This window comes from Brachyistius frenatus, unplaced genomic scaffold, assembly GCF_029030835.1.
Source record: "Brachyistius frenatus isolate BFR_SWC_R1_liver_20210118 unplaced genomic scaffold, ASM2903083v1 Contig_10, whole genome shotgun sequence".
NCBI classification, from domain to species: Eukaryota; Metazoa; Chordata; class Actinopteri; family Embiotocidae; genus Brachyistius; species Brachyistius frenatus.
Window position 1 is genome coordinate 2,101,070 of NW_027210609.1, and position 23,656 is coordinate 2,124,725.

Here is a 23,656-nt window from a genome sequence, read left to right on the forward strand (position 1 = left end):
GAGTCAGTTGAAGACAGTTTGAAAATGAGAAATTCTGGGAGTTGGAAAGAAGTGGATTTACTCGATCTCTAGCTCGCTGCTTCATCTCTGCTTGAGGCTCGCTGCTACTAACAAAACACACAAAAATCTACAACTAATTGAACTATTTTTCAATTATGGTAAATTTGAAAGATTTTAAAATATGAGATCATATGAAGGGTTGTCTGGATCATGAAATTTAGTTGTCAATTACTTGTCACATATATGTTTGAGATTATTTTTTATTATATGCTCCTATTTTAGCCTAACCCTAATCATAGTTTACTAATACACATATCCCTTATGGAGAGGAAGAGCAATTTAGTGTTGCTGAAGATTGGAACATATAAATAAAAATAATATATTTGTTTATCTTTGTACACAAAAATTGCACATGGCAAATATGACATAAATAATTCCTTAAATATAAAAAGCTTAATAATGACATAAACAGAGAAATTACTGAGAAAACAGGTACCAAAAATCAACATATTAAAATTGACTATGGTGGTGCTAATTCTCCCCTCATGTGCCATTAAAGCACAGCTGAAGAAGGTGGCACAACAAGATGGCGTCATTAACAAAGCAAAAGTCAAACCTCACACGGTGGAAAACAACGAGAAAATAGAGGTGACATTTCTGTTAGTTTCATCCAACTGCTTTTAAACAGATGAAGGGGGACGATTCTAACGATTATGCAAAATGACTGCGGTCAGATCAAATATTTGCAATCAGGTGATTATAAAATAATCGAGAGGCCTAATCACATGTCTGATATTCAGTGATTGTGTCTCACTGGTTCAGACAGAGCTTCAGATATATTCTAAGCAGAGTGTAAGAGGTTGGTGTCATGAACAGTCAAAGGCTCATGCCATCTCACTGAAACAGTCTGTGCAGCAAGGAATGACTTTGTATTGTAGCAATCAAACAAATATGTACAGCGAAGATTATGGCATAACATTAAACTCAAAGCTGTTATTTGGTCAAAACTGCAAATCCAAAAGCACAGATGATGTTCGCGTGACATCCAAACCAGCCTGAGTGTCGGTCTAAGCTGCAGTGCGAGAATGTTAACCCTTAAAAACCTCACAGCTGATTGCTAACCATCAGTTCCTTATCAGAAACTTCACCGTGCTGTCTGGCAAGAAAACTGGAAACCAAATGTTTGCATAGTATGTTACATGGAGCAAATTAATATCTACATTGGTAATGGCAGACATGAGAATTGAGACAGTATATTACACTGGAATGTGTTGCTGTGCATACTGGAGCAAAGAAGGAACAGGATTAGGAGATTTGTTTCACAGTTATTGGATTTTGGCTGCGTGGGAATGGAATTATCCAAACAGTGAGAAGAAAGCAAACACTGAACCGTTCCTGTTAATGTGGAAATCATGACTCGGTGTGAACACGCATGACACATTCAGCTTAGTAGGGAAGTTCATATCTTTATAGTCAATGCCAAAAACTGACAAGTAGCCTGGATCTAAAATGTAATCAATTAATGAGGTATTGAGGAGTTATTTTTCCCTTTATTTCAACAAACACGTGTATCTGCTGGTGCATTTAAATATAATTCCTTGCAGAGTCAAGATCTCTGAACTGTAACAAACCAAATTCCCTTTAATTTTTAATTTTAGAGATAGCAGGAAAATGTGGAGGAAAATAAATGGGGGTTGACATGCAACAAAAGCACCCTACCAGACGTAAACTGTAGATGTTGCATGTCTTCCAATTTATCTAAACGGGTTTGAAAATATGATCAAATACAGTAGATTATTACTGTCACAGTGATGTGCAAGTCTTTGTACTTTTCCTGGAATTTTTCCAGGAATTACTTTTTTAATTTAAAAGAGAGATTTACAAGAGAGTGCGACATGTATCCCTCATCTATGACAGCTTAATCCCGAACAGGGTCACAGATGGGCTGGAGCCTATCCCAGCTGACTTTGGGTGAAGGTGGGGTACACCCTGGACAGGTTGCCAGTCTATCACAGAGATACACAACCATTCACACTCTCATTCACACACTTATGGTCAATTTAGAATCACTAATTAACCTAACACAGCACAGGAGCACAGGGAGAACATGCAGCCTCCACACAGAAAGACCCCTTGCCTCGGGTTGAACCCAGATCCCTCTTGCTGTGAGGCTGCACTGCTAACCACTTTGTTTTACTATGCAAATGTTGTTCAGATTTTGGGCCGAGTTTTTGATCGAGTAAAACCATCAGCATGACATGAAGTTGGTGATAAACAACACGGGGAAAAAAAGCAACAAACAAATACACTTAGTGCACCCATATAATGTATGCCTAAACCCAAAACTCACAGCTCATGGCATTGATTAGACTTAACTCATCTCTGTTCATGAAAATTACATATTTAAAACTTTCTCCAAAAAACATAATGCCTTAAAGTGGTTTAGATGTAACTCAACATGAACACACGTATTTATGAAAATGCAAAAAGTCCTCGCCTCTATCTCTACCCACCACTCTGCCTCTTGCCTTCAGCTTGATGATATATAAAGTCCCACCTGGCAGGTGGAGGTGATTGGTTCCTAAGATGTGATGTATGAATCTCTGGCTGTGTGAATCAGTGTTTTTGAGACTGTCAGGCTGTCATAGCAGTCCCAAAGGGGAAATGTTCAGCCTTGGCGTTGACTGCTTATTTTATTCGCAATCAGTCTTCTTGCAAATAAAAAAAAAAAACTCCCCATGGACATGTTAACAACGTTAACACCTTCATTTTAATTGGAGGTTTTTTTTTGTTGTTGTTTTTAAGTGTCTTTAAAACACACACACATTAAAAAAAAAAAAAAAAAAAAAAAAAAAAAAGGTCCAGTTAAGAACACACTTCCACTTTCCAATTAAGTCCAATTCTTTGATGTTCAAAATTTCTTTGAATTCACCTAAGGTGACTCCTTCCTTCAGCTTGAAGCCCTTTTGCAAGTCATCCCAGGTAACAGGGGCTGCATACCTAAACATCTTTTCATCCAGTGCAGTCCACACCACAGAAACGAATCCACTGACCTCTGATCGTAACGAGTTACAAATTGGAATCTAATTATGATCTTAGGTCAGTGGAGTCATGCAGGCATCAGGGAAAATTAGATGTGTCTCATTCCTAAGCACCTGAAATACTCATGAGCACAGCACCACAAAACCCCCAAACTGCTTTAGTGGAGCTGCTCTGTGGGAGCAGAGGACTTCATGGTGAACTGATTGGGCAGCTCCCGTGGGGTGAATGAGTGCAACTGCCTGAATGTGATGCAGAGTGCTGATGGGTTTTAAGAAAATGCCAGCCTCACCCTTGCTAATGAGCTGTGAGTGCGTGCGCTACGACTGACCTGTATCTCTTCGTAAGCCTCGTCGATAGTGGTCACTTGGTGCTGCTCGTGCAGCGCCGGCTCGTCGCAGAAGAAGCACACCAGACTTTTGTCGGTGAGGCAGAAGAGCTTGACCTTCTCGTGGTCCTTGCAGGGATAGGAGCTCCTCTGAGCGTTAAGGATGGCGTCGAGTGGGAAGGCCGAGTAGCGCTCCACAATGTTGGACAACTTGAGACTGGGCGAGAGGAGTGGATCGGTGAAGGTCCTCCGGCACTCGGGACAGTCCCGCGTTCCGTGAGGCTCCTGCCTGCTCCAGTGCTCGGTGATGCACTTCCTGCAGAAGTAGTGCTCGCAGCCGAAGCTGACGGGGTCCTGGTAGATGCTGAGGCAGATGGAACAGAGGAGCTCGTCCTTCAGACAGCAAGCCATTTGCAAAGCCAGGAACTGAGCGGCATCTAAGAGCGCAATGTTCTGGAGATGAGTACACTTGGTTTTAATCTGTGAGTGACTGCCGTGTGGGAGTTGACAAGACCTTCAGGAATCTTAGGATTGCACGTTACTGTCTCTGTTGAAAAACAAGAAATAACAGACAATTTGCAACAATGAGATGCAGCTAATTTTCAAACAGACAATAACAGGCATCTGTCGTAGCTGTGTCCCACTTCACACTGCTAACATTGGCTGAACAGAGGTTTAAAAATAGAGTTATAACAATTAGTTGTTTAATTGATTAGTTGACAAAAAAAGTTAATTAAACAAACAACAATTCTGATAAAAGCTTAGTCCGGGAGAAACAAAATGAAACCTAAATATTAGCTCTTGTTTAGTCTTATTTCATGACACAATATATTTGCGTTTTAGACTAAATAAAAAAAAAAATCTAAAAATGTTGTCACTCTTGCTTGACTCTTTTGTATACAGTCTGCGATCTGGTACCGCACGAGAGGACCACAATAGAAAAAGCCAAGGCACAAGGCTTTGGTGTATTTTTTACTCTCAACAATTAAAAAAAAAAAAAATATATATATATACGAAGTGTGTCAATTGTGATGAGCCTGTAAAGAGGAGGCAGAACTTGCAAAGTACCTTCACCTTAACAGTTGAGCAAAACACTGAACTCCATTTTAATGCCATTTAATTGAGCCGACATAGGAGCAGCAGCAGAAACTTGCTTTCACTTTGTCAGCTTCCTCCTTACCTGAAGAAACATCTGAACATATTGATTTTCTTACGAGAATACTTATTTTATTTTATTTACATTTTCTTTCTCTTTGAAAGGGAGTTTTTATTTATTTACTTCTAATCTGGTAACTGCCCGCACAAGCCAACCAAACCAACAGGCACACACCTGCAGCAGTATTATCTCCGCTGCTGTCTTGCCGGTGTTCAGTTTTAAATTCCCTTTATGAGGGAGGAAGGGGGGGGGGGGGCCTTTCAGCAGCCCCGGACTGAGCCTTTTAATTCAAACCATCTACCACAAACTATTGGGCCAACACTTGTGCTTAACACACACACACACACACCATTTAGCCGGTTTTATCCACCTTTGGTCGCTAGCTGGATTTGTAAACATAACCGAGCCAGGACCACGACACCACCGACCACAGCGGGATGATGAGAGGAGGCAGGGACGCAAAAGAGGCGCAACACCAATTAAAGAAGTTACATATCGAAAGGTGTATTTTGGGAGTCTCACGTGAGACGTAAAAGTATCTTAATGTGACGCTTCTCAGCAGTGGGAAGGTGTAAAAACGGAGGAAACAAACAAACAAAAAAGCCTCAACTCACCCGGCTCTCCACAGCGACATCAGCGGCTCCAGTGCAAGTGTCTTTCAGGAAGAAGAGCAACTCACAGCGGCAACAGATGCAACCAAGTGTACTGAACGATGGGGGGGGGGAGGTTTATCAAACATCGTTTTTACAAGATGCATACAGTTCGTCCAGGGAGCCAGTGCAGAAGTTAACCCGAATTGAGAAATTCTTAATTTATCAATTTCCATGATTTGGTGAGGAGTACGAGTGTTAAAAAAATAACTACGTAAAAGTTTCACCCCCCTCTCTTATAATAAAGTGGTCCGGACTTCCTCTCCTCTCTCTTCTGCCGCTGCTAGTTGATTGCAATTAACAAATTGTCCTTTTATGCAGTTCTTTTGTTCCCCTGTTTTTGTTTGTTTATTTTATTCATTTATTTATTTGTTTGTTTTCTATTCGATTGGCTCGTTTTGGTTATTTGTTTGGTTTTGTTGTATTCATTACCTTTTAATGGTATGATCTTTTTTTTTTTTTTGCCTCCTGTTTTCCTAAATGTTTACCAGTATTGACGTTATGTTTGACTATTCTTTGCTTCTCTGTAGAGCACTTTGTAAACTCTGTTTTTAAAGGTGCTATATAAATAAAGTTATTATTATTATTATTATTATTATTATAAATACACTTAAATACACCGACATGAAAGAAATCATTTAACTTAAAACATTTTAATTCAAGAACTGCCCATAAAAGTGAGTACCAGAGCTCGTTGAGGACGTTTTAAAGAGCCGAAGGAGAGGGTTGTCAACGGCTGCAGTGTCCCCCTTCAGCCAGCTGGTGTCAGGAGCGACCGCAGAAAAACACTCCAGTTCTTCCAGTAGAGGTGACGTACACTACTGGAGGGAATCAAACCATTAAACTAATCACTCACTCATCATGCTGATAGAGGTTTATGGTTATGGAAGAGTCAAAGGTGAGTTTACAATGATATTAAAATCAAACAGTTCAATCAGTTCAATTTATTGCTAATGAGGAACAGTCCGAACACACAAAAAAATATGTGCAATATAAATACACTGTGCGATATTACAATTATTCTGTCTGTATATATCATATTTTTTCAGTCTTGAGTAGTTATATTTTATTTATTGTGGATTTTACTTTTTATTATTCAATAGTCTTTATTCTTTACTGTATTACTTATTTCTGATGCTTTTGATATATCGTTGTTTTTTTTACTATGTCTCTTGTTTGCACTATCCACTATGCTACTGTAATCCTGTAAATTTCCCCACTGCGGGACTAATAAAGGATTATCTTATTTTATCTTATCCTAACCCTTTATTTTCTATGGCGAGGAAGGGAAATACGGTTACAGTATAAGGTTAATGGTGAGTTGAGTGAGGAGGAGAAGTGGGCAGTCAAGAGTATGTAATAAGATATGTTATTTTGTTGTATTGTGAAAGTTGTATGCTCTATCTTTTTGTAATCTAATGTAATGAACTTCATACAGTTATAAATGTGGCATTGGTATCCAAAAGGTTTTTGGGGCCACTGTACAATATACTGTACACTTTGAGCATGATGAGGTGTGATATTTTAATAAATTAAAGTAGCCATTATCATTTCACACAAAATGTACACATTGTTTGCTAATTATACACAACTTTGTAAATTTGAAATCAAGTAAAACAAACCATACATTTTATGATAGGTTTGAGATATAAACAAAGTGAAATATCCCAATATAACTGACCTAATACCTTTATATCGATATTGTAGGGATGACTGTTTGTCCTTACACAATTTTTGTGCGATTTTTGATAAATACTCATCAGTAATGTGGATATAATAAATTAGTGGATAAAGGCAAATAACAGAACAGCTAGAATAGGCTGGTAAGTTCAGAAAATGACATTACTTTACTTTAAACTAAAGGAAAAGACAATTATGCCATATCAAAATAATACAGTATCCAAAATGTAAGTCGATATCTAGTCTTACATCATAGTACGATAAAATATCTTATGACCTATTTATATATTTTTATATGGGATAAGTTGTAGTTTGGGTAGCAATTTAAATACTTGTAAAGATAAGGTTTCTGTGTTATTATTTGTTATGATGACTGCAGACGACAGGTCATCATTTTCTTGCCATTTGTATGTGCTATTGCTTGGTAATCACTAAAGGAAAGACAATATTGACATCTTTATTTACAGTACATGTATACATATAAGTACATATAGTACATATAAACAGACTAAACAACAGTTAACAAATTTAATATGGAAACAGAATACGTGCCATACCTTCAGTACAAGTGCATTTCATGAGCTTGTCAGATTGTTTTCAGTCTTGTATCATGAAATAGAAAATATTGATCAGTCTTTTAGTCAAATGACTTTTCATGTACTGAAACTGTCACTCTCCTGCACTGACATCAGCGACTGTTTGCCATCTTCTTGCTGTGGGGTGCTAAAGGACGCCTCTTCCTCGCCAAAGGGCAGTTCACAGTCTGCTTGCATCAGGTCTGTGGGCATGAAAGGCGATGTCCCACAAGACCCGTTCCTTATATTCAAAGTGATGTTGACATTGAAGAGGGGGCTGGTTGTCACGGGGCTGGTGATCTGCAGGTTGGTGGGCTGAGAGGAGGACTGTGTGAGGCTCGTGGGCTGAGAGGAGGACTGTGTGAGGCTGGTGGGCTGAGAGGAGGACTGTGTGAAGCTGGTGGGCTGAGAGGAGGACTGTGTGAAGCTGGTGGGCTGAGGAGTGACGGGCTCCATGTTGGACTGTAAAGTCATCGGCTCCGACAGAGCAGAGTAGGGATTGCTAAGTGCTGAAGTGGACTGTAAAGTCATCGGCTCCGACAGAGCAGAGTTGGGATTGTTAAGAGCTAAAGTGGACTGTAAAGGGCTGATGGATTCATGGCTGCTGTGACCATCTGCTCTAGTTAAAGATTCAGTATTGTTACTGCACTGACTGTGGCCACTGCTGGCTTCCCCTCTCTCCAGCAGGTATTGTCGTTCTGGTACGGTAACTGTGAATGAAGTCACCTGAGGTTCCTTCAAATAATTCTGACTGATCTGCAATAGGAAAAAATACAAAGTATTACTTTCAGGTTTAAAAAAAAAAACAAAACAGTTCCCCTTATTCACATGTTGGCCTGTATATCGGCCGGTATCAGACAATCGTGAATTTCTGCAGTGATTAAAATATATTTGGATGTACTGCTGTTGACAACATCCATTTATTAAATCAAGAGGCAACTATTAGTGTCACAAGACATGGTCAAAACCAAGTACATTGAAGGAAAGTGTCTGAAACACGAAAGGGCTTTTAATTTAAAATGGAGGAAGTTGCAGAATTTTGGCCGATCAATGGTGACTTCAGCTGTTGTCTTCTGATAGACAGCAGACAATTATGTTGCATTATGTGATTGAATATTGGATGGTAAGATAAATTCAGCTAACCCTCAACATGTTTAGGAGGACAGTTCCATAATTCACATACTTAAAGTAGGTTCTTGGGTTCAACTAAATTGGAGCCGCAACATGAACAAGACCTCCGCTGTTAGCAGTAGCACTAATATTAACACGCTGCTCCCAGCATTCGAAGCTCTGCTGTGTGAACGTCTGACTCTGTTCTTGTTCTCTTTTGGAGCCAGGCCTAAATTTCTGTCAGCTTAATCTAACCATAATTATACTGTCTGCAAACAGGGAAACGTAGGCAGGTGAGAACGGAAACAAATGACCAAGGAGTAAAATGTGGAGGAACCAATACTTTGTACCAGTGAGTACTGGCCCAATTTGAGCACTGAATACAGTTGTTCTGGCAGACAGTTCACTGGGAATGTATTTTTGTATCTTTATTATACAAGCAAAAAAATAGTTTTAAAAGCAAATTTCTTGCACTGCAATAAAAATTCAAGTTTGTAAGCAAAAATATATAAACTGAGAATACAATTATTTCATTGAAAACACATTTTCTCTTACGGTTTTGTTAGTTTTGGTAACAGAATTAAGAATTTTGCTTATGAAACTGGAGTTTTTGGCTGTAAATTGAAAACCTTTGCTTTCAAAACAAAAACCTACGAGTTGAGTTGGATGTAGTGTGCGTCTGAAGGTATTTTTGTGTCTTTATTATGCAAGTAAAAAAAAAAACTGTTTCGAGAGCAAATTTCTCGCACTGCAATCAAAAATCAAGTTTGTAAGTAAAAATATATAAACTGAGAATAAATTATTTGCATAGCAAACAACTTTGCTCTTACAGTTTTGTTAGTTTTGGTCACAGAATTGAGAATTTTGCTAATGAAACTAGACTTTTTGTCTGCAAGTTGAGTTTGGATCTAGTGGGCGGATGTATGGTGGTAGGCTGCCCGCATTTCCACGTCTCCGACGTAGTTAAAGTTAACAAGACTACAAGTGCAGTTTTCCACAAGTGGTGCTGATCCTTTCAGTGACATGTGCTGCTCGTTTTTCACCGACACAAACGTTTCCTAACAGGCTGCATCTTCATCCAGCGGGATAGGAAACAATATGTACCGGTGGAAATACGAGCAGCATCCCGCTGTGTGTCCCAACTGAGGCGATCAGCATGCTGATGGCATTGGCAGCAGGAAATATAACCAAAGTGAAAGCTGTGCTGCCAAAGTTAAAAGCGTTTCAATAGAAAAAGATAAATATAACACAAACATAACTCCATGTAGTTAAACACAGTCCTCTCCTCGTCGGGTGTTTATGGAAGCAGCGGCGTGTCTCCAAACTTTGTGAGTCTGAGACAATATACCAATAGAAACTCCGTCTCCAGCAACTACATCCAACTCAACTCGTAGGCTTTTGACTTGAGAGCAAAGGTTTTCAATTTGCAGCCAGAAAGTCTAGTTTCATAATTTTATTCTCAGTTTATATATTTTTACTTACAAACTTGATTTTTTTTAAATTTTATTGCAGTGCAAGAAATTTGCTTTTAAAACTAATTTTTTTGCTTGCATAATAAAGACACAAAAATACCTTCATAGTTCACTTTTATGGTGCCTGAATTGTTACGTTTTTGTTGAAACTGTAAATTAATTTATTACAGCAGTTGCAGTTAGTGGTGGTGTTATAGTGGACTGCATTATAATTGTGTTTATAACATTCTGCCTTTAAATGGAAAGGACACAATTTTAACCCCTCTCAATTCAATGTAGTTGAATAAGAAGAGGGTTGAATTTAGGCATTTTCAAAACCTGAACATTATAAACGTATTCATGGCAGAGCTCTTGTTTTGAATTTACAATTTACTGTAGAGGTGTAATTCATAAATTGAGTGTGTATGCAGACAAATACGAAAAAGCCAAGACTCACTTCATCACCACTCTCGCAGTTTCCATTTGCATCCACTTTCGGATGTAGTTCTGCAGAGTCTAGGAAAAGAGAAACAGTGATGGCAAGTGAGGTCGTGAAAATGTGATACAAACAGTGTCTGATAAAGATGTTGACCACCATTGGTCATTTTTATTCTGTATTTCAAGTTGAAGATAAATATAATATAGAAAAAAGCATAACTTTTACACAAAACAAGAATATGATTTATGCACTTCTTTGCAGGATGCCGTTACCTTTCATCTGAATTCGTTTACAAAGGAACAGCAGCATGAGAGTGATGAAAAATAAAAGGAATCCAATGACACCGCTAATGACTGCAGCTAACAGAGAGGTAACAGACACAGAAGAAGAAAGAGACAAAGACATTTTGAAACACTGATCATACTTCAAAGTTTAATTATGATTGTTTAGAAACACCAAGTTAGTCAGTTACCCAGTTTACTATCAGATTCTGTGGTTGGTGTCGGGCCTTTTGTAGAAGCGTTCAATGCTTCCTGCAAAACCAAAGCTGTGACAGATTGTGTGGAGACTCTTGATCCATGTGCAGTCGTCGAGTCTGAGTTTGCTATGACTGTACTCATCACTGTACTTGCAGGTGTAATCGCACTCTCAGCGAGTATTGTTGAGGGCTGTCTTTCACACACAGTGTCTGAGGTAGCATCACCTTTTGTAACAACAGCCCTCCCAAAACAGCTGCAGACAATAAAGAAAGAGGTCAGAGTGAGATACTCACAGCTGGATACAAATGTGTCCCTCCTTCACTCACCGTGTATGCGGCCTACAGGGGTCAATAGAGGAGACGGTGTTGGAGAACGTCCCATTAGTGCACCTTTCACACCTCACGTCTGAGTTTGCCTTTCCTGACAACAACACCCAAACATTTCCCCATTATAAGTCACATTTCATTTCATGACAGCCATTTTTCTACTAATATTTACTAAATCAAACATGTTGTACTTTGGATTAGACTCATAATTAAGTCTTACAGTATACTTTGTTGGTATAATTTCTATCAATGTCATGAAAGATATGATGCAATTAGTTATATCACATAGGTATTATAGAATGTATAATAACATTATATGTAAAATAAATGGTAGATTGAAATTCAGTGGGACACAGTTTGTGTGAACTGGCCGTTATATTGGGGTCCACACTATTAAAACTGTAATTCTATTCAAATCTATTGGCACTAATTGAAGGGGTCCCTTATGGTAAGAAGATGGCACATCTATAACAAATGGCTTATCTTTGCATTTTAAAGTCAAATATTTTAAAGATCACATGTAAAGTATACTGAAAGATACTGAAAGCCTGTACCTGGCACAGAAACTCCAAAACCAGCTCTGCATCGTTTGTACTTTTTACAATCTGTGCAGTACGGATCATTGAAATCCAGGAGGCAGTATGTCCCAGGCTGGCACATGCACTTGGACCTTTTCGTAGAGGAGCAGTTCTGGGCATACTGCAGACCCTTGTCTGATTAAATACAGAAATATATGTTTTGCTAAAATGGACCATTTGTGAAAATGTAAAACAAAACAATAAATGGATAAATATAGAATATTAACATGGAGATTAACAGTGCAGCTACTGACCTGATCTGCATTTTGCACATGAGAAGCAGTTTGGTGAGTAGTTCCAGCTCTCCATGTACTGGCTTGGTCCACATGGTTCACATACACTCTCACTGGTTTCAGAGCATTCTTGTGCAACTCGGTACCCTGTTATAAAATACAGTCAGTTATTATACAGTTACTCATAAAATGCAATGACAAAGATGAATAATGGTGAAATAATAATAATAAACATTTTTCATGAAGCAATTTTCTGAACAATGTTACAAAGTGCTTTGCAAAAAGGAAATAAAATGAGAATAAGGCCAGAAGACATTACAGGAAGAGAAATACAATAAGATGTATTAGACAATAAAAAGTCATTAAAAAAAAGTTGAAATTAAGACTGAAATAATATTAAACATTTTCAAAAGCTTGCACTAAAGTTTATAGGTAGAGCTTTAGTGTGTCTGATTTCAGGAGGCAGAGAGTTCCGCAGTGTGGCGGCTCTGATAGCAAAGGCCTGATCACCATAGTTAACAGCTGCGACCTGGAAGTAGCCAACAGGGCTCCGTCTATGATTTTTAATGGCAAAAGGTAAAAAAAAAAACCTGTTGAGTTTTGTAGCAAGGCCATTTAATGCCAAAATTTTAGCAATAACATTTTTTAATCAATCAAAAATCCAACAGGGATCCAGTGTAGAAAGGTAAGCACCGAGGTAATGTGACCATACCTGTGATTATGAATCCATGTGTAAAATACGTTGAACATGCATTTTATAATGACGCAATAGCTGTGTGACTTCACAATTTTCACTAACGGAGGAAATCATAAAAAGTTAAATTTCACATTACTTTTCATGCATTTTCATTCTACATTAGGCTGCATGTGGTCATCTGGGCTTGACTTTGTTCTCCTCATTGTATGATCACATTTCTAAAACACAGCACAGTCAACAATGAAATAGTGAAACAGGAGATGTGTTGTTATTATATGTTTAACTAGCATGAAATGAAACACATTTCACAGCCAATCCAAGGTTGCTACCCTCGCTCACTCATACATAAGTGGGATGGAAAACAACTCCACACTGAGTGGGAGAGATCAGATTAGCAGGCACATGAGATCAAGTTATTACTTGAGCAGGGATGGAGAGGACAAAGCTGCTGAAAAAGCTTCCAATCAAAACTGCATTCCTGCCCTTCACGACCCAAATCATGTTGTCACAACTGCTTTTCAAAGCCAAAACACAGCATCACGCATTAGCTACAGTTGTAGTTATGTATAGTTGTATTCCTCTGCCAACCAGTCAAGTTGCAGTTGACATCCATGTTCGTCCCGACTCAATACTCGATATTGTGTCAACTTGGTTTGACACAATGTTATATACTTTGTGTAGTGAAGTATTTGAAGGAGTCTGTATTCGTTAACATGCGTGGCCATTATGTCTGATTCTGATAGAACACATAGTTCTACCCATGACAGTAGACAATGCTCTAAATATGGATCTTGCAGCAAAGAAGCTACAAATTCTGAAATGTGGATGCTGCACACATATCTTCAACATGACAGCACAGAAGATTTATACAATCAGCAAAGTTTCAAGGTGAATACCCAAGATTAGTGTCACCAATTCAGTATCTAACTACAGGTTCTGTTCTGTTCCTGAGGTATGGGATCACATTCATAGCAATGGGACAGACATGAAGTAACCACAGAAGGGTAATCAGTTCATCCGAGTAAACATTTGTGCCACATTTCAGGGTGTTCTCTCAATGCATTTCTGAGGCACGGAGTTCACAATAATGGAATGGATGTGAGGTCTTAGTGACCTTTGACCACAAAAATTTTATCAGTCCATCCTTTCGTGCGTCCAAAACAAAGTTTGTGTAAAATATAAAGACATGCCTTCAAGGCATTCCTGAGCTATTGTTTTCATGAAAATGGCAGGATGTGAGGTCACATTGATGTTGACATTGGGCCTTTGGACATCCAAAACTTAAACAGTTTATTGTAGAGTTCAATTGAAAATCTGTGCCAAATTTAAAGACCTTCCCTCAAGGCGTACCCTGAGATATCACATTTAGAAAAATAGGGCAGACATGAGGTTGCTGAGACCTTCACCTTTGACCTCTAAAATCAAATCAGTTTAAACTTGGGACCAAGAGAAACAATTAAATGTGCTCTGCATGCAAAGAAAAGCCTGTTCAGCTTGATACTGCATTTTCATTCAGGTTTCATGAAGTAGGTGCTTCCTCATATTAGGTGTCCAATTTGTTTGGGCAGCATAAGAGGGTGAGACAGAGCCAGCGAAATTCCTCATAACTTATCTGCTAACATCAGTGGGTGGATACACAATTGTGTACTCGCTTTGTGTCCTTGTCTCAGGATGACACAAGAAAAAAATGGCTTATAATTGTCTTCAGCTACAGTAGATGTTGCTTATCTTTGTCCACACTCAAGCTTTTACTGACATGTGTCATCAAGAAGCTTTTATCATTTCTTCTACTGACACAGTGTCTGACCACTGGTATATACTATTATGAAATTTAGAAAAATTGCAGCCCTTGCTGTGTTTACAGGATAGCACATACCAGGGTGGCACTTCTTGCAGCACAGGTTAGAACTATCCAGCCAGAACTCTCCTTTTTTGTCGTGACAGTTTCCATCTGAGTCCGCCTGATATGGCTGAGAGAAGACCTATAGGAAAGAGAAGGTAATTAATTTTCTGCTTTTCATTTTGAGATTGTCAAGAACATAAAAGCCTTTTGTTTTAACCCTCTGACGCACAACCTATTAGGCAGGTACATTTTATGATTTTGGTATCTTTTTGCAACCCATTCACACATTTTTCTTGTAACTGCATCTATACTGAAGGACTTTTTTTCTTTTTTTTTTCCATTCAAGCTTAAACCAAGTAATCATCATATTTTCAAAACCAAAAAAATTGTCATTGGCTGATAAGGGAAACATTGTGACCAATGACTATTTATGTTTTTAAAATATGTTGAATAGGAGCTAAAAATGATGCTGACCACCCACACCTGCTCCCACCTTTTCCTTCTAGTAACGCTGCTGGCCTGAGCTGGAGACTTGGTCAAACAAGCAGCCTTTGTTATAATTTGTACAAGGTTTATTCACCTGTAAAGTGTCTCTCCTCTCTGTGGGGCCCTCTAAAACCAAGCACTGCACAAATATTATAAACAGCAAACACAGTGTTGGAACACTGAAAGAAGTCATGACACAGTAGCTGTTCATACCCCTGCCCTGTGCGAAAGACTTGAAAGAGCCTCACCACCGTGCCCTCCAATGACTTCCAAAAGTAAAAATATGCTGACTGCAGCCTTGTGTTTCTCGTATTACAGGAAACGGAGGCGACAACATAGAGGCCCTCAGTTCCAGAGCACTAAATTCGTGTGTGGTGTGACCGCCAACATTACAGGGCGTGATGATGAACATGTTCTGTGAGACTTCATGAAATTAATTGCTGGTAGTTTGGCAGAGAACATTGTGTTGTTTCCTTTTTCTCTTGGCTGCATGCCTGAACTAACTCATTGTCTTTAACCAGAAATGCAGTGATAGTGGAATACAGTAGAAAGAATTGCAGCAATGAGACATTCAAACTGAAACCAACAATTCATACCACACCACAACTTATGCATTAAAAACTCACAGAGTGTAACATTGTCACGCTGAGGACAAAACATCAAAACATATATAGTTGTAGAGGGACAGTTTCAAAAATGTTTTATAAGAAATAAAAAAAACTCCCCTTTGACAACTTCAGGACAGGTGACAAAATTAGACAATATACAATTTACATTTTAGAATTTTGACACAAACATAGTTTAGATTTTTCTTAAAGTCTGTTTAACTTCACACTTTCTGGAACTAAGTCATATAATAGATTCTATAAACTAACTGTTGCCATTGCATTTAAGCAATGTGTTGGTCATCGGCTGAATCCCGACTGTCTACATTCCTTCATAAAGACAGCGTGACTGACCTACACACAGACACAAAGCCTACCTTGGAGATTTGGGCAGTAAGCAGAACCAGCAGTATAAGTATGTCCTTCATTGCTTCTTTAAAGCAAATTGCAGAGGGGAGGATACAGCAGTGTTGTTCATTACATGAGGGCGGGTCAACTCTGTGCAAATGGGAGCGATTTCCTTGAACTGAGTCAAGTATTTGAAGGAAGGAAATGAGCAGGCAGACTGTAACCCAATTTCTCTGATCTTAGGTAAAAAACTAGAAGGAGGTTAGACAGAGTTGAAATAAGATCAAAAACTTATGCTGTACAACCACACATTGATATATATATATTATTTACGTACAGCATAAACATACTTTGAAGTTGTCTTTTCTTTACCTGTATCTGGTCTGTAAAAAGAAATTCCCTCTTGTAAGTTATCACATTTACCTGATTAACAATAATGTAATTCATGTTCCTTAGTTTGATACTGATAGACAGAAAAACACTAATGTTAAAGTAAAAACAGACCTCCACAAATATAAAATACAAAAAACATAAGTATTTACCCACTTTAACAGAGCACACCTAATCCATTGATCGATATGTTAAATGGAGATCACCTCTGTGTGGAGACATCATTTTAATCCTAAACCAGTAACAAAATCTTTCTGGATCAAATTATCTCATCATATCATTCAGTGTAAATGAACTCGAGTCATATGGAGGCTGTAAAAAAAAATTCAACTGTGCAAAGATTAGTGCTGCTCTGTGTCTCATTTCATGTGGGTGGGTTGATGGTAAATGGGCAGTGCTGACTTTTTGGCCAAAAAAAATGAAGTGGATTCACATTATTTTCTCTTCTTGTTGTTTATTTGTCCAGATGCTCTGCAGCTGTGAGACCAGCTTGGTGTGCAGTGGTAACTATAATAGGTTTGTTTTAGTTATTACAAAATTTCAATAATCAGGGTATCGACCTAATTTACTAAAGAACTGACACATGCGGCTGGGTTTCTATGCTGTTGCAGGCTATTGTAGCGTAGAGTCACATAACAGAGGTCTTTTTGTTCTGTATTAGTGATCAAGAATCCACTTTTTCACCAGAAACACAGGTTTAGCTCTCGGTGACTGCTCGTAGTTGGCTTTGCTCAAGACTCTGAAGCCTGCCAATTTCACCTCCATTTTCAGATGGAGGTGAGGTTGTCTCCCTTTATCATAATCTCCTCCCTAATGACTGCTTCATTGTAGTCAAAACTTATCTTTAGCTGCATGACTGCATCCGCTCATTCTGTGCCCAGTTTAATGCCCCTGTGCTTCACTGTTTGTTCCTGTGTGAAAATTGACATTTCACAAGAAAGTTTCCCCTCCCACATTCTCAGCGTTTCTCTGGTGCTCAATACAGCAGTAGCAGCCCTGTTGTCCATTGCAGTCTTGTTATAGTTTATCTATATTAAATTACTTTTGTCATGTTAATCTGAGTATATTTTAAATATGACACCTTCAGTTTTTACCAGAGTATGATACCACTGTATAAGACGTGAGCAGTAGAAGTGAAGCCTGTTTAAAATGGCTTAATGTTTTGGCTCACTTTATGAGCATCGATTTTTGATACTGAACTGATGAGTAATTTCTGTAGTTTTTAAATAACAGACTTGAAACTTCGAGTTAGGAATGAACGTGCCGTCTGCACTTATTTTTTCATGTTGTTACTCTCACTGTAGTGTCAACCGTGCTGACATTTCAGATCAAAAACTGTGTCTATTATTCAGCGTCAAATCCTATTTATTTCCATGGCAACTAATGGCTGCCTGAAGGAAGAAAAACAGCCTATGTCACATTTTTATTCTAAGTGGTAAAGAAATGGTTGATAGTAATCATGAACTAAATACCATACATTTTCTGTGAAGTTCAGCCTCCGACCACAAATCTTCAGTGTTGGATTACAAACTATACGTCATAAAGATGTTGTAATTTGAGGTAAACCGTGAGGACATGACATGGGCTTCAGTTGCATTACTTTTCTTGACAACTCTTTTTACCAAAATCATATTACAAAGTCACATCTCACACAAAGCTTCCCTGTTGGCCCGGCATCCCAGCTCTAAGATCACAATTATCAGTCTGCCTGCCAGATAACAGCTGCTGCTTATTTTTGATCATTTCATCGAACACGCCCCAATACATTTTACAATCTAAGTTCTAAAAAGACATTGGCCTGCAAGAAACAAACTGGAAAAACAAAACTGTCATTGGTGGGATTGCAACAGCGTGTGACGTTAAACATAGGTGGTTGTGGTTTCCTGTGAGCTACAGCTCCTGTACAGTACATCAGCCGCTGCCTCTGGTTCTACAGTGCTCTCGGTCCCACAGTAAAGAAAGTCTTAAAGGTAGTTTAAAAACAGAAGTAAGCAAGAATCTGGTGGCCAAAATAAACAGCTGAAAAGGGAAACACAAACTCATGCCTGACAGACAAAAATCATTTCGTGACTTCCCTAAAGTTGTAACTAAAGTAACTAACAAACCAAGTGCAGATTTAACCTTCGCTATGTAATCCTAAAACAGTTAATGTGTTCCCTTTTCGCTGTGGCGTAACACTAAACTCTTGCTTCACATCCTTGAGGCTTCAGACAGTCACATGGAGTATAAATCTGTTCAGGTTTGACTCAAATGAAAAAAAAAAGAACTAAAATGTTCAATAACGTAGATTAAACTATTTAAACTGTATCAAGCCAGAATGTTTTTATTCACACAGACAAATATATGGCATAAAATTTAGATTTTCACTATATTCTTGAAAATGTATTATTTAATTTTCCAAATAATCTAGTTAAAATCAGGCACTTAAGACCAATGTACGTTTGTTTTCTATAAAAACATCAAAATAAATTAATGCAAATATTCATAATAATTTTTTTTAAATCATTGTGAGTGGTGACAAATGGATCTACAATGATCACAAAATAGATTTAGATGGCTTGTCAGCACACAGGGTGATATGTGCTCCCCAGTTTTCTCTTTGGGGAGAAGTGTTGAAAGGAGTGACGAGCCAGTCGAGACACATCCAAGTTTTGGTCGTGGCTGCTGGACACTTTGGGTGCAGACAGAGCCTGAAAAATAATAGAACCACCAGTTAATGTGTATCCTGCATATTGGTCTCCAAAAGTATGTTAATGGTAGAGTGAAATTGGTGTTACACATTTTACACACTACACATTTTAAAACATGGCAAAAAGTCACTACACACTAAATGTCATTGTACACAAATATCTCTCACACTCACTGACTACTTTATGAGAAACACCTGTGCACCCGCGTATTTGTGCAATTATGCAATTAGGCATCATGTGGCAGCTGTGAAATTCAGAAAACCATGAGTTTAAAGGTTAGGAGCGTCAGTTAATGTTCATATCAAACTTCAAAATAAATAAATAAAAATGTGATTATAAATAGTTTCACTGTCACGTGATGGTTTGTGACAGACAGATTGGTTTGAGTATTTCAAAAACTGCTGACCTCGTGAGATTTTCATGGACGTCTCTGGAATTTGCACAGAATGTAATAAAAACAGAAAACAGTCAGTGAGCAGTAGTTCTGCGGACAGAAAAGCCCTCTTGAATTCAGAGAAGACTGGCCAGACATGTTGGCGCTGACAGAGAGGCTGCTGAAACTCAGATAACCACTCGTTGTGGCCACAAAAGCATCACCGAATGCACATGATATCAACTCTGAGGGCAGGTGGGCTACAAAAACAGGGGACCATGTCCTCTGAGTGGGCACCGGCTCACCAAAACTTGACAGATGAAGTGGCAATCAGTCATCATTTGAATACCACAGCATGTCTTAGGTTTGTGGCGGACCACATGCGTCATTTGATGTGCACAACCGATCATCATCTAATATCTACTTCCAGCACGACAACCCGCAATGTCACAAAGCAACAGTCGTCTCAAAACGGTTTAATGAACATGACAAATATTTCTATGTACTTCCATCGTATTCACTGGTGCTCCTAACAAACTGCCTGGTAGGCATGCTTAATATATATTGTATGTACAGAATATACACACCACATATATATACAGTAGTAACTCTGCAGCGTCTCACCTCCAGTTCTTTGTTCAGTGATGAATTCTTTGTATTCAGACTGCTGCGCAAGTCGAGGCTGCCGGGTGGTGGCAGGGTGCTCTGACCCGTGTTTGACCAGCCTGACAGACAGTGCTGGAAAGATACAAATAGATCCATGAAGATGAAGAAAATCCAGATCTTATCCTGTTAGACGGTTACAGGGGGTAGAGTTGATCCCAGCTGCCCCTGGGACAGAGGCGAGGTTCACTCTGGGCAGTTTGCAAGTCAGTTACATAGACAGACAACCATTCATGCTATCATTGACTCCTATGGTGAATTCAGAATCGCCAATTAAGCTTTCCTGCATGTGTTCCGACTGCGAGAGGAAAGTGGGGAGAACATGCAAACTCCACACAGAGAGGCAACAGATGGTCGATTCAAAACAACAATCTTATCGTTGTGAGACAATGTCTAATCAGTCAAATCATGCAGGGATTTTGGTCACTTGAATTCATGTGTTACTCACTGATGGTAACCCCAAACTGTCAGAGGGGTCAAAGCTGCATCGCCGGTGAGCTTTGTACTTGTGAGGTGGAAGGAGGGTGGTGCGAGGGATGCTGACCCTTAGAATTAAAAGAGTACGAAGATAAGTGAGAAACTTGAAAAATTCTATTGTGAGGTGAAAAAAGTTTGTTAGTGACATATATTTTGCTGCACTGTTGATATAAAAACATGACTTTTATATCTGTGGTTGTATCAAAGGAGGCCAACACTGTTACACATTAACCTGTGCAATGATGTGACGCAAAAAACACTTTCTCGGTTGAATTCCCAGAGAACTGCAAGTCGCATAGGTTGATATCACAACATCAATTTACTTCAACCAAGTTTTAGACCAAGGAACCCAATTTTGTTGAGTAATGCAAAGTGTCACTAGAACTGATCACATATTAGTTGCTATCAAATAGGGAAAATTGCTGGAAAATAAATGTGAATCAATTGAACTCGACTATTCCTATTGCTATTAGAAACTTTAACCTATTTTATTGGAAACCCTAGAGGATGCCTCTTACCACACGTTAACTTAGTACAGGCATTTTTTTGACAGCATTCCTTGATGAAATACAAGTAAAGCTAGAAACAGTACAGGTTTTAAAGGTGTAAAACATTAATAGACTGAAGAGAAATAACACAGGGTCTCGGTCTCCGCTGCACCGAGGTGACTTGTTGCCTCCTGTATTCACACGGGAGCAACAGAGTGTGTCAAATTAAAAAAAAAACGAGTGTGAATGTCATTCTGCCGGTGCCGATTAAGTGCTTCGTTGTTCATAAGTGGTTTTAAAACACAGTTAAAGTGCACGGCATCAGTACCTGATCAGAGCTGGTTCAGACATAGTGTGAGGGTTGGAGGATTTCTGCTGTTTGCACACAGGACAGCTCTCGTGTGAGTGGAGTGGGACGGGGAACAGTCTGCTGTTAATCCTGTAAGAGAAGGTACCTGGACAAAAGGTGAACAAGCAGAGACAACTGTTAGTTGAGTCTATAGTGAAAGGAAAGGGAGAGTGGCTCATTCAAACAAATGACCCCTCTTACACTGATGAGTGTCCATGTTGGCTTCTGGGTCTTTCTTGTGTGTTAGCGGTGGTGGGATTGGATGGTTTTCCTCAACAAATCTATGAGCAGAGTCAGGTAATTGTCATTTAATGAAGCCATCTTCAATCACGGGTTAACTTGCAACACAGTGAGAAGCACTCACTGGGCTTGTGCGCTGTGGACACACTCGTCTTTATTGAGCGATCGAAACACGCGCAGTTCATTGAAGAACTCGTCAGAGCGCTCGATCAGGGAGTCCTCAGCATCCAGGACTCCTGGCAGCGTGAAACAAACATCCACTTTCAGCAGTCCATGTGATGATTATGTGTGACAGGCAGAACAATAAGGTGTACCTGCTATCCAGTCATATCCGAGTAAGGGCTGCAGATGATGCCTGTCAGAGGCAGCGATGTCTTCACTTTCATCAGTCTGAAATGTCACTTGACTCAGCACCTCTCTCTACAAAAGCAAACAAATAGTGCTATTAGTAATAAGCATGTTCCTAATTTTAGATACTGTCCACTGTCCACTGTCACTGGTAAGTGAGCACACATCATGTTGTTAATTTGGGAGATATATAGTTTACTCAGGAATAACTATATAGTTATATAGTTTAACCTCCCAAAACTGCTTCAAAAATCAATTTAATCTTTAAGAGCTGTATAGATTTGGCACTTGAAGGTGCAAAGTTTGATATTTCCTGAATCATTTCCTACACTTTCTTACAGGTTGAAAGGACTTTGAGCAAGAAAAAGATTGGCAATAACATAGATATTGTACATTTGGACACATGCTGCCATTTTCTGCTTCACTGAAATTTGATTATGTTGAATGCATTTTGAGACAGCTGAAGAACATTTTTTTTTTTTTTTTTTTGGTGTAAAAAGAACACCTTCAAATGAGGTCCTGGGGGTTTTCAGTAACATTGCGATGAGTTTTAGGGAATAAGTTACCTGTTCTTTGCTGTGATTTACCAGACAGGACCTGGTGTCGAGTAGCCCCGCGTCTCGTAGTCTGCTGTCTGCTCGAGGATGTCCGTGGCTGCCTTTCAAGAGGTCTGGTGCTGTTTTATGTTCTGCAGTTCCTTCACTGTGTTTGAAAGTGACAGATGGTATGGAAATAATCTGCTGGATGGCTGTTGGTTGCTCGCGAGTATCTGATGAGGACAGAGACGAACACATCAGTCATTCAATCAGTATTTTATTTATCACATGCTCGTCACCGGATGGCAGTGAAATGTAAAGTGACAGCGATGTGACAAGGCTGCGCAACATACAACAACAACATAATGTGTATATATCTATTCAAATTACAAGAAAATTTAAGTATTTAATTTTCCTTTATTTCATTTTTGATCACATAGCAGTAATTATTTAAAGGTGAAATTATCATGTGGCCAAATGGTCTTTATCTCCTTTAACAACTGGCCAAAAAAAACCCCGATTTGCTGTGAAAGTTATTTACTGACAAAGTACCTTCAAATGTTATGTAGCAATTGGCAATGCAACTGCTTTATAACGACGAGAGTTTTTACATGTGTGCTTGAGGCAATTGAACCTGGGTTTGCAGCTGCAACACATGTTTAACATCGTATTTCCCAGCTTTGAGTTCAATTTGATGTGGTCAACTTCACAGCAATAACTATTTCTTACTCTGTGAGTTTTTAGTGCATTTAAAAGTTTAAACATTTTTAATTTAATTACCGGCAAATCTCACGGAGGGCTTGGAGAGGGCTGCCCGGGCAGGACCGCGGTCTCCGTCGGTCAGAGTCACCATTTCTTCATCCTCTCTCTCCCTCTTGCGGCTCATCTCTCTCTGCTGCCTCAGCTGGCTCAACAGATGTTTGTTACGTTCTCGCAAAACGTCCAGTCGATCTGTGGACATCTTTAACACAAACAGTGAGTGTGTTAAAAAAAAAAAAAAATCACTTTTATCTCGATGTAAACAAACACGGAAGTGTGCTCCTTTATGTTTTAAACCAGAATCCACCTAACAACCATAA

The 23,656-nt window shown here is 39.0% G+C and overlaps 3 protein-coding genes across 4 annotated transcripts in view; all 3 read right to left on the bottom strand.

Moving 5' to 3' along the window:
• trim62.1 (tripartite motif containing 62, tandem duplicate 1) overlaps positions 1-5,175 on the bottom strand; it is a 34,044-nt gene extending 28,869 nt beyond the window's left edge. The window contains exons 1-2 of the mRNA XM_069690849.1: positions 5,138-5,175; positions 3,371-3,914 (exon numbers count right to left, since the gene is read on the bottom strand). Of these exons, the coding sequence (XP_069546950.1) occupies positions 3,371-3,778 (408 nt within the window). The 5' untranslated portion in view covers positions 3,779-3,914; positions 5,138-5,175. The remainder of the gene's footprint in view (positions 1-3,370; positions 3,915-5,137) is intronic.
• A 1,937-nt stretch (positions 5,176-7,112) lies between these two features.
• On the bottom strand, positions 7,113-16,320 carry tnfrsf1b (tumor necrosis factor receptor superfamily, member 1B). The gene is made up of 9 exons (XM_069690850.1): positions 16,053-16,320; positions 14,618-14,723; positions 12,066-12,191; positions 11,788-11,946; positions 11,234-11,327; positions 10,901-11,160; positions 10,701-10,787; positions 10,447-10,505; positions 7,113-8,184 (listed from the first exon to the last, which is right to left on the bottom strand). The coding sequence occupies exons 1-9, from the start codon at positions 16,101-16,103 to the stop codon at positions 7,507-7,509; spliced, it is 1,620 nt and encodes a 539-aa protein (XP_069546951.1). The 5' UTR covers positions 16,104-16,320; the 3' UTR covers positions 7,113-7,506.
• A 1,440-nt stretch (positions 16,321-17,760) lies between these two features.
• miip (migration and invasion inhibitory protein) lies at positions 17,761-23,628 on the bottom strand. 2 transcript variants are annotated; one of them, XM_069690583.1, is made up of 9 exons: positions 23,358-23,628; positions 22,608-22,810; positions 22,008-22,113; positions 21,818-21,929; positions 21,655-21,734; positions 21,433-21,559; positions 20,588-20,684; positions 20,101-20,214; positions 17,761-19,103 (listed from the first exon to the last, which is right to left on the bottom strand). In XM_069690583.1, the coding sequence occupies exons 1-9, from the start codon at positions 23,536-23,538 to the stop codon at positions 18,975-18,977; spliced, it is 1,149 nt and encodes a 382-aa protein (XP_069546684.1). In that variant the 5' UTR covers positions 23,539-23,628; the 3' UTR covers positions 17,761-18,974. The 2 variants fall into 2 exon arrangements, with proteins under 2 accessions (XP_069546684.1, XP_069546685.1); XM_069690584.1 differs by lacking the exons at positions 21,655-21,734; positions 21,818-21,929.
• Positions 23,629-23,656: the final 28 nt, after the last annotated feature.

Coding starts and splice junctions, on each gene's coding strand:
- tnfrsf1b (XM_069690850.1), bottom strand. CDS start 16,103: ATGAAGGACATACTTATACTGCTGGTTCTGCTTACTGCCCAAATCTCC. Junction 11,161..11,233: donor CCCTGTAGGCCGCATACACG/GTGAGTGAAGGA, acceptor TATTGTCTGCAG/CTGTTTTGGGAGGGCTGTTG. Junction 8,185..10,446: donor ACTGCGAGAGTGGTGATGAA/GTGAGTCTTGGC, acceptor TTCCTATTGCAG/ATCAGTCAGAATTATTTGAA.
- miip (XM_069690583.1), bottom strand. CDS start 23,538: ATGTCCACAGATCGACTGGACGTTTTGCGAGAACGTAACAAACATCTG. Junction 21,930..22,007: donor CGGATATGACTGGATAGCAG/GTACACCTTATT, acceptor TCACGCTGCCAG/GAGTCCTGGATGCTGAGGAC. Junction 21,560..21,654: donor CAACATGGACACTCATCAGT/GTAAGAGGGGTC, acceptor CCTTTTGTCCAG/GTACCTTCTCTTACAGGATT.